Source organism: Zeus faber (genome assembly GCF_960531495.2).
Source record: "Zeus faber genome assembly, chromosome: 15".
Classification (NCBI taxonomy): domain Eukaryota; kingdom Metazoa; phylum Chordata; class Actinopteri; order Zeiformes; family Zeidae; genus Zeus; species Zeus faber.
Window position 1 is genome coordinate 11192649 of NC_137194.1, and position 10116 is coordinate 11202764.

Consider the following 10116-nt stretch of genomic DNA (forward strand, 5'->3'; position numbering starts at 1 on the left):
GTTTATGATCTACCTGGAGTAGTTTGCTCCACCGTCCGCCATTTCCGCTAATGGTTGCACATTGGGTGACGCACTTCCTGTGACGTCCTGCCGTAGATCCATAATTTTCCCGGGAGTTCGTACCCGGTGGCAGTGCCAATGCACAGTGATATGGAGGCTTAGAGGGAACCGATCTAACGACGATGGTGTCATTATTCTATAGCCGTTGCACTGCGCAATCGAAATTAGCTTCACAATGATAAGTTAAAGCATAGAAGTTGTCTCTTGTTACTTTAAAATTGGGCAGTCGAATCTGGTCCAGTTTTGTTTTGTTTTTTACATACCGGGTCGTGAGGCTTGAATATTCCAAGTGAAACAAAGCTACCTTATTTGGTTATCCTATAAAATATAATCCACATTTGCAAGATGACAGCGACTCTGCTGACGTCATCCGACGGTCGGGGATAGGGTAGAACCAGAATGGGAGTCAAACTTCCGTTTCTTGTCCCGCCTACCCAAGCTGTCTCTGATCTATTATCTCCTATAATGTGTTTCTATTTTATTTTGGTCAAGAAAAAATAACCAAAGATCCAAGATATCCAAAGTATATATTTTTATTGAGAGTTTATATCAGCAAAATCATTACACGGCATGTCGCGTAACCAAACAAGTAGCGGAAATGAATAGCGTCTATTCTGACGTAATTTACCGTCAAGAGAAACTCATGCACCATTCATTGAAACTCGAAAAAAAAAAGTCTCTTTCGTATGTTATTCTATGGCAGGACACATCTACCTTCGAACAAAACCACTCTGTGGATGTAGCTCCTGTGTGGACGCTTGTCGGACTAACCACGCAAAAGCAAAAGTTTTGTTCTGTGACGGACATTTTCTGCGGCCGCGGAGGTTTTCTCGAACAGACGCGACGGACTACATTTGGCTCGGAGACGGAGGGGGGGGGGGGGGGACTGGGCGAGTCGGAACGGCGGATTTCCGAGGAGCGTTGAATGCAGCATAGCATCCACGGTGATGCCGCCGACACCTGCGGAAAGGGACGTTAACGCCCCCCACCCCCCCCACCACCACGCGCTTATTGTGACCTGACAACCGACGCCCACACCATGGAGCGCGGGTCCGATTCGGACGCCGACAAATGCGCCATTTGCCTCGACACGATTCAGGGTCAGAAAACTTTGAGCTGTCGTCACTCGTTTTGCACGGAGTGCATCGATTCGGTGTTCAAAGTGAAGCCCGCGTGTCCGGTGTGCCGCACCTTCCACGGCGTCTACACCGGAACTCAACCGGAAGGGACCATGGCGGTCACGCGCGGCTGGCAGTGTTTACCTGGCTTTGAAAACCACGGAATTATTGCCATTGAATACAGGTTTCCCGCAGGGGTGCAAGGGGTGAGTGAATCTCGTTTGCTTTTTGCATTATTATTATTATTATTATTATTATTATTATTATTATTTGTAGTAGTCGTTTTTTTGTTTATGTTGACTTCTATCCATCTGAAGCACTTTACTATCTTCAGCTGCACTTTACTGAGCAGTTGAAGATAGGACAGTCATATGTGGCCACACAGGAGCGCCCCGCGTTATGAGTTCAGCTGGAAAACGCCACATAACTGTGGTTTTGGGATTTTGGGACGTTGGCGCAAATGTGTGCGACGGTCACGGTCCACCTTTATCAAGGACTTCATGATAAACCTATGAAACCGACAGTGTTTACTGTGCAGATGCTATACAGTAGACAGATGTATAGTATTATTGTAGCCTTACTACGGGGTTTCTTTGTTTTTGTTGATCACACTCCATGAAAATAATTGACATCCCCACATCATCATCATCATCATCATCATCGTCGTCACAGGGCATTTCCTCAGCGTTATGCACTTCTGCCCGGTTACAGCCTCAGCATCCAAACCCCGGGGTGAAGTACGGCAGCACGTCGCGCACGGCCTTCCTGCCCGCCTGCGAGGAGGGGGAGAAGGTGCTCAGACTACTCCGAAAAGCCTTCGACAGGAGGCTTATCTTCACCGTGGGACGGTCGGCCACCACTGGTCTCGACAATGTCATCACCTGGAACGACATTCACCACAAGACCAATATGAGCGGTGGTCCACAAGCGTATGTGTCGTGTTTGCATTTTTCACATTTCTGTATCAGATCGTTGCATAACTGTCCTTGTCCGTATGCTTCTATTGCATCTCAGATTTGGTATTGGGTGTTGACAAGATGGGAGGGGTGTGAGGATCCCTTTGAGGGGTTAGGATTTGGGGATGTCATCAAATTGTCTTATCAAAGTCTTTCTATAAAGGTGTCTGAGCTGCTTATAAACATTGTAAAAATGAGTCTGCTTTTAAAAGAAGGAAAAAAAAAAAAAAAAAAAAATCCTGTTGTTTTTTTTGCCATTCTAGTTTTGGGTATCCAGATCCAGATTACCTTTCCAGAGTTCAAGAGGAGCTATGTCTTAAAGGGGTGACAGATGACACCTGAGAACTGGAGCCAAAGACAAATGAAGCTTACTGAAAAGAGCCAAATGTTATATGGCAATACTGGATAGAATCACTTATGTTCATGTGCCTCCTTTTAAAAAAACAAAAACAAATGCACTTATTTTTTTGTTGTCTGTTCCTCCATGTTACTTTCTGCCTGTTGTTCATAATCCTTGATTGACTGCTGCATCTTGTGTTTTTAATGTTTTTTTTTTACCTGAATAAAGCAGTTAAAAAAAAAAAAAAAACAACAGGTGGCCAACAATTCCAAACCTCAGAGCAAGGCCTGGATCTGAATCTATCTATAATTCTAGGAATCTCTTGTTATGTATGTATGTATGTATGTATGTATTTTGAATGTCTTGACAACTGCCCCACTAAGAGTGGAATTGTGACATCAATTCCACTAAGCTGGGCAACTTGTTACATCATCCAATGTCATTAAGCGGGGTGATTTGTGACAGCACTAAGGCGGGCGCTTTGTGACATCATCCAAATCCACCAAGCAGGCGCTTTGTGACATCATCCAAATCCATTAAGCGGGGTGTTTTGTGACATCCAATTCCAATAAGCCAGGTGCTTTGTGACATCATCCAATTCCACTTAGCAGGGTCTTTTGTGACATCAGCCAATTCCACTAAGCTGGCCGATTTGTGAGATCAATTCCAATAAGTCTTCGGTACATCATCGAATTCTACTAAGGGGGATATTTTGTGACATCATCCAAGTCCACTAAGTGGGCGCTTTGTGACATCAATTCCACTAAGCGGGGAGATTTGGTACATCATCCAATTCCACTAAGCGGCGGGGCATTTGTGACATCATCCAATTCCACTAAGCGGGGCGCTTTGTGACATCATCCAATTCTACTAAGCAGGGCGATTTGGTACGTCATCCAATTCCACTAAGCGGGATGATTTTTGAAATCATCATTCAATTCCACCAAGCGGGGTGTTTTGTGACATCATCACCCAATTCCACTAAGAGGGGATGTTTTGTGACATCATCATCCAAGTCCACTAAGCGGGGCGCTTTGTGACATCAATTCCACTAACGGGGAGATTTGGTACTTCATCCAATTCCACTAAGGAGGATGATTTGTGACATCATCCAATTCCACTAAGCGGGGTGGTTTGTTACATCAATTCCACTAAGCGGGGGGGGATTTGCTACATAATCCAATTCCACTTAGCGGGTTGATTTATAACATCATCATCCAATTCCACTAAAGGGGGTGTTTTGTGACATCATCATCCAGTTCCACTAAGCGGGGTGATTTGTGACATCATCATCCAATACTGTACGTGAAGCGCAAGATGACTGAAGAAACCTGGACTCGACTGATCCTCCTGAAGTTCTAACATGCTTATATTTTCCCGTTTGGTGCTTATTCTTTATTGCAGAGTTGGCCCTACATTTTGTTAAACCGTGCCATTAAAATGTTATAGAAAGTCTAAACTTTTGATTGGGCATGTACTAGTTATTACTAAATACTACAATGTTCCCATTCATTCCACTAGATGGGGTTGCACGCTCAAAATAAAACAACAAATAAACGTTGTGACGTCAGCATTGTATGCAGTGGCATCAGCGCCACACACGTTTCCCAGCCTGAAGTCAATGAGAACAGCACCTGCCACAGACCGTGAGTCATGTGTTTCTAAGGGGCTTAAGACAACTTCAGCCCTTCAGCTGCTTCAGCATCAGGACGTGGACCCCGTTTTGTAATATCTTGTCTCTGGGGCCCCAACCGCAATTGTTATTTTAGTGTTAGATATGATTTTGTCCAAACCTCCACACCTGTCTATACCATAAATATGGAGAAAACAGTGAGACTATGAATAAAACATATATTATGTACATATAGTTATGATCAAAACATGGATAAGACTCCTGGGGATCCCTGAACCCTTAAGTTTAAGACTTTTGAAGTTCAATTGCAGCAATGGAAAAACCCCATGAAATTCAAGTCACAATATCTGAAAATTCATAGAAATACTAATTTTTTTTTGTTATTTGTAGATTGACGGACATGAGTCTGCCAGATCGTTGACTGAAGACATAAACAGAGAAGAATTCCAGACTGGCGCAGTCACACCGGAGATGTTTGCTCTTCATCTGAGCTGTCTTTATTATTTTCTTGTGTAAATCTTCCGCACTGCATGACGTACAGGTGTTCAACCCTTATTGTGTCCCACTCTTTCCTCTTTATTCTTATTATTCTTATTATTCTTATTATTATTCCTATTATTATTATTATTATTATTATTATTATTATTATTATTATTATTATTATTATATATAAACCTGTGCTGTCAGCATGCTGGGCATACAAAACAGGGTATGTGTACACCATTGCATCCAAGACGGAGTTAATCTGCAAGTGGAGTTCAAATTCTCAACCTGCAATGCCACTCTTTATAAATCATCAAGAACTGCTGCAATAACCCTGTCCTGTGGACGACCTGTGTGATGACAAGAGCACAGTTTCTTTTCTTTTGTTATACAAGACCGCCACCAACCCCCCTCTTCCGAGAAAGATCTTACCAGGTTTTGATCTATAAACAGCTAATGATCATTACTTCTCCGAGACGGGTAAACATACTGCAGGGACAAACAACAAAATATACTCCGAAAAAACATAAACATAGAAGCAGACAACAACAAGTATTTGACAAAACATAATTAATGAAGTCGGGGAAAACTGGAACAGCAGTTACAACACGTGCGCAATCTCCGGGTGTCATGACATTTCACTGCATATATGTATGACCGTTGTTGGAGAAATCCTAGGGATCATTTGGTGTTGCGTGTTCAAATCACGTCGGGGTCACCGATTGTTGGAGAAATTTATCCTCGAAATCATCACGTTGTTCAGTTGTTGGAGAAATACCTTTCTTAACCCTGTCTTAATCAGTTACTAAACCTCTGTTGATCAATTCATAACAATATATAACAATTACCTTCGAGGTTCTCCGCGTGTTCGTGGATGGGTTGGAGCGTCAATCAGAGGACGTATCACAAATTTAGGAGTTAGTCATATTTATTGTCAGGCAGAATCAAAAAGTACAGCAGGGTCAGTTCGCAAAGTCTGAGCCTGGGCTCCAGGAGCCGAGCTCAGCCAAGTCCGAGCCAAGTCCTAGAGCCCTGATGCTTCTTCCCTGGACCCTTATATAGTCTAATGTACGTGCCGAACCATATGTGCGCAACTGGTGACAAAAGGACATATGTATCACAAAGAACTGACTCCAACCAGAGGCGTACGTGCAGAACAACGTGAACAACATGTATACAAGCGGAAAAGCACAGGAACAACATGTGCGCGACTGGTCACAAAAGGACATTTCCAACCAGAGGCGCCAAGTTATTTCTAACAGTCCCCCTTTTGACCTCATTAAACATGAGGTCAATCTAAAACAGTAATCAAAAAGTACAATACAATGACAATGCATGGCTCCAGGAGTGATTGGCAGGGAAAACCCCATTTGTCTTAGCGGGAAAACCTGCCAACATCCGTATTACTGAACGTGCAGATGGCATTCACTCACCACCTGGACCATTTACAATAAAAGAGCAAACCAAAAGTAATGAGTAATTTCTTAGGAGCAATGTCTCCCTGGGTGTGATACTGGATCTCGCAGCTTTTTAGCTCTTAACCTCATGCGAGGTGTGCTGACTTCGCTGTTTAGATCTTTCTCTCTTGAACCCTGGTCAACTAGATGCAGTCATCGTGGACAAGCAACACATTGGTTAATCATAACGGTTCGGTCCACCTGGCCTCCGTTCATTTGCTTTTCACACCTTACATCTGGAGTTTTCTCCATCCATGGCCACGGCTGTCCCTCCAGGGCGTGCCACTTTGGAATCGGTCCTGTATTTTTGAGGAGAGAGAGGCTACCAGAACAGTTAGGATGCCATAGTACAATGTGTGATCCACGGGGGTGAGGTCCAGGGGCAGTAAAGTGAGAGTTAAGGGTGAGGTCCAGCGGGTGAGGTCCAGGGTAAGTAAAGGGAAATCAAAAAGTACAAGAGACAATGCATGGCTCTGGGAGTGATTGGCAGGGAAAACCACATTTGTCTTAGCGGGAAAACCTGCCAACATCCGTATTATTGAACGTGCGGATGGCATTCACTCACCACCTGGACCATTTACAATAAAAGAGACACAGTCATTTACACATAACTAACTATGACAGACAGATGACAGTCCTGTACGGACTGTCTAAAGGCAAGAAAGCCGAGAGAGAGAGAGAGAGGAGAAGGGGAATGGACAAGTTGAGGGGGGGGAGAGAAAAACATTTATTCCGTTTTTGATTCTGCCTTTTATTTAAAAACATCTGTTCCTTATTCAGACATCGATAATTTGATGACAGTCCTGTACAGACTGTCTAATACTTTTTTACCTAAAATTTATACCAGTCTCATTTACCCAACCATGACAACCTGGCCTATTGAACACCTAAAATTTAGTATTCTTGTACCCAAAATCGAGCATTTCCTTGAATACCCAAAATCTAGCATTCTTGTACATTTCACCTAGCGTCATTTACCTAACTATGACAATAATTTGATATAGTCAATATGCACAGTTCTGTTAAAAAGGTTTGTGCTTACCTTGTTTTCATGAGGGGTCTCTCGATGTCTGGACAGATCTGGATGTTGTTTAGGGAACTTCCAATATCCCCGTAACTTTCTTTTGTTTAAAACAAATTGTAATTATGTCATTGTATATTATTAATTTCGTAGTTACGACCTCTGATTTAAACTCCTGCCCATCACATCGGGGTCACCAATTGTTGGAGAAATCCTCGGGATCATTTGGTGTTGCGTGTTCAAATCACGTCGGGGTCACCAATTGTTGGAGAAATTTATCCTCGAAATCATCACATCGTTCAGTTGTTGGAGAAGTACCTTTCTTAACCCTGTCTTGATAAATTACTAAACCTCTGTTTACATTTCCAACCAGAGGCGCCATATTATTTCTAACACCGTATGTATATGTATGCGACAAATAAACCTTTTGACCTCTTGACTCTTGACGTGGCGTCCTCCTGTGATAGCTATGGTAGTAAAGGAGAGAAAAGGAGACGGATGTAATCTGTTCAGGGTCGTGTTAAAGGCAGATGCTGGTAGTGTGTGGGTGTCTGTGATGAGTCCACCTGTGTGTGTGTGTGTGTGTGTGTGTGCGTGTGTGTGTGTGTGTGTATGTGTGTGTGTGTGCGCGTGTGTGTGTCCACCCGTGAATGCACAGGACTTGTCACAATTAGTTCTGGTGTATGAGGTCAGAACTACATCGTAGTGCCTGTGAGTCCCACGGCCGTATAGACACCCCGTGACCTCAGGGAAGCTCAAAGTGCAGTACAACCGCAGCCGCCGAAGACCGCCCCAACCTACAGTGAACCAGTCCCAGAGAGCAGGAAGTGACCCTGCATGTGACCCCGCCAGCGCAGAACCCGGGCCGCGGGCGCCAAGCACGGACCACAGGCCTGGAGCCGGGAACCGCCCAGCCCGACCACCCACCCCACGGGCGAGCCGGCGGGGCCCCCCGTGCCCGCCTACATCTTGCGCCGGCCATACCGGCTCCAAGATCACGCCCCCCCGCCATCGCCTGCAACCAGCCAGATATGCGCCTCCTCCACCGCCGCCGCCATCCACCGCAGACTCTCCCCTCTCTCCTGTCATTTAACCCTGACCAATGCTTGGTCACCTGGTCGCGGTTGAATTTCAGAAAACGCTTGTCATGTCTTTCACATGATCAAGAAATGGACCATTTAGATACATGTCAGTCACAGGACTATCAGCATAAATGTGTTGTGTGTGTGTGTGTGTGTGTGTGTGTGTGTGTGTGTGTGTGTGTGTGTGTGTGTGTGTGTGTGTGCGTATGTGTGTGTGGCAGTGGCTTGGTCTGCTTTGGTGCCAAGAGACTGGGGGCATCTCTGTGGCTCTCTGCTGAGTCTGTATGAGCATCTGCTGCTCCCGCAGAACAGAGCAGTTCCCATCTGGTCACCCCCCCCACAACCCCCCCCCCCCTCCTCTTTTAAACCCATTTTCTCTCTATTCTTCATAAACCTCTCCGTCTCTCCATTTCTTTACTTTTCAGAAGACGTGCATCTTCGTTTCTCTCCATTCTTTTTCGCCAGCCCATATTGCTCTTTTAGTGCATACATCAAGTCCTTGCACACTGTAGTGTGCGTGGGGTGGAAATGTGGGGCATGTACAGGATCAATGGTTTTACTTTTCACACACTTCCAGCCGCACATTGACGCTGTTTTGTATTCGTGAATTTCCATAAAAGGGGTCTTTCTGAAGACTGGAATAGAGACCGAAAAAAAAGCAAATTGCGACTGATGTAGCACTTAATACAAAATGAAGAGTACACAATGTATTGAGCAGCACCATACAAGCGTGCTGCGAGCGCTGCAACTTCAATTTCCCTTCCGCTTCATTGGAGGTAACCTACATTTTTCGCACAAACAAGTGGATGCGGAAGGCTGACATATATTTCCATAACGCATCCCTTCATTTGATTTCCATTATTCACATTATTCAGTGTATCTGTGCATGTTTCTGCATCCCAAAAAATCAATTTCTCCTATCTATCGAGTGTGTCCATCAAAGTGCAGATTGTGATTCTTGTTCATCCTCGGAGTCCGGAGTGCTATTAAAATCATGAGGAGTGCTGATTCGTGAAACTCTTTGCCCTTCTCTCCTCAGGCATTTTCTCCACTGTCATCATCCATCTGGGCTGCTGGGGCCACGGGCCGAAGTGAAGAGCCACTGAAATGTATCCAAAGATATAAATATGTATTGATGATTATGCATGGTAAAACCGTGGGTGCATTAAACAGGCGTCACTGTAAATGGCCTCTGCCAAGCCACTGTTTCGCAAGGGAGTCATGGTGAGTCAGGAACAGGCTTTCAGTGTGCGGATTGAGAGGTGTCTGCTTGATTGCTTTTGGTGTAGATGGAGAGCAGGTGGAGAGGAACTAAAAAGGTTTTTTTTTTTTTTTTGTTTTTTTTTTTAATAGACATTTATTTCAAGGATTGCCCGGATTGTGCCTGGGAATCATGTGCGTCTTAACGGGAGACGCGGACAGACGAGCGACAGACGAGCTCACTAGGCAGGAGGAGATGTGCACGCGTGTCTGGAGATGACAGGGAAATTATAACTGAGTGACAATCCGCAGCCTTGGCTTCTGAGCTGCACGTACGAGGATTTCCATATCTGACATCAACAGGGGAGATACCACCTTATGTTATTTTTCTGGCTTCGGGGGATTTTTCAAAAGTTATCAGTATGTTTGTGATACAATGACACTGTTGCTGTGTGTGTGTGTGTCTGTGTGTATGTGTGTGTGTGTGTGTGTGTCTTACAGTAATTCTCGCCCCCTCTCCCCACTGTGCTCCTTAATTAGAGTGTCTCAGGCTGTGGGGAGAAACCTTGGCACACTGTCGGCTTGCTGCCTGACTACATGCCTGCCTGGCTGCCTGCCTGCCTGCCTCCCTCCCTCCCTCTCTCCCTCCCTCCCTCTTTCTCTCTCTCTCTCTCCCCCTCTCTCTCTCTCTCTCTCTCTCTGCTTTTGTCTCCTTGTGTTCCCATCCTCTGGAGCTGAAGCCGCAGCACCTCGGCTCTGCCTGTCG

The 10116-nt window shown here is 45.0% G+C and overlaps 1 protein-coding gene across 1 annotated transcript; it reads left to right on the forward strand.

The window, feature by feature from the left end:
• Positions 1-1099: 1099 nt before the first annotated feature.
• LOC307240753 (putative E3 ubiquitin-protein ligase DTX3) lies at positions 1100-2617 on the forward strand (the record flags this gene model as incomplete). The annotated part of the gene is made up of 3 exons (XM_080014603.1): positions 1100-1384; positions 1890-2107; positions 2398-2617. The coding sequence occupies 3 exons, from the start codon at positions 1100-1102 to the stop codon at positions 2474-2476; spliced, it is 582 nt and encodes a 193-aa protein (XP_079870729.1). The 3' UTR covers positions 2477-2617.
• Between the last annotated feature and the right edge of the window lie 7499 nt (positions 2618-10116).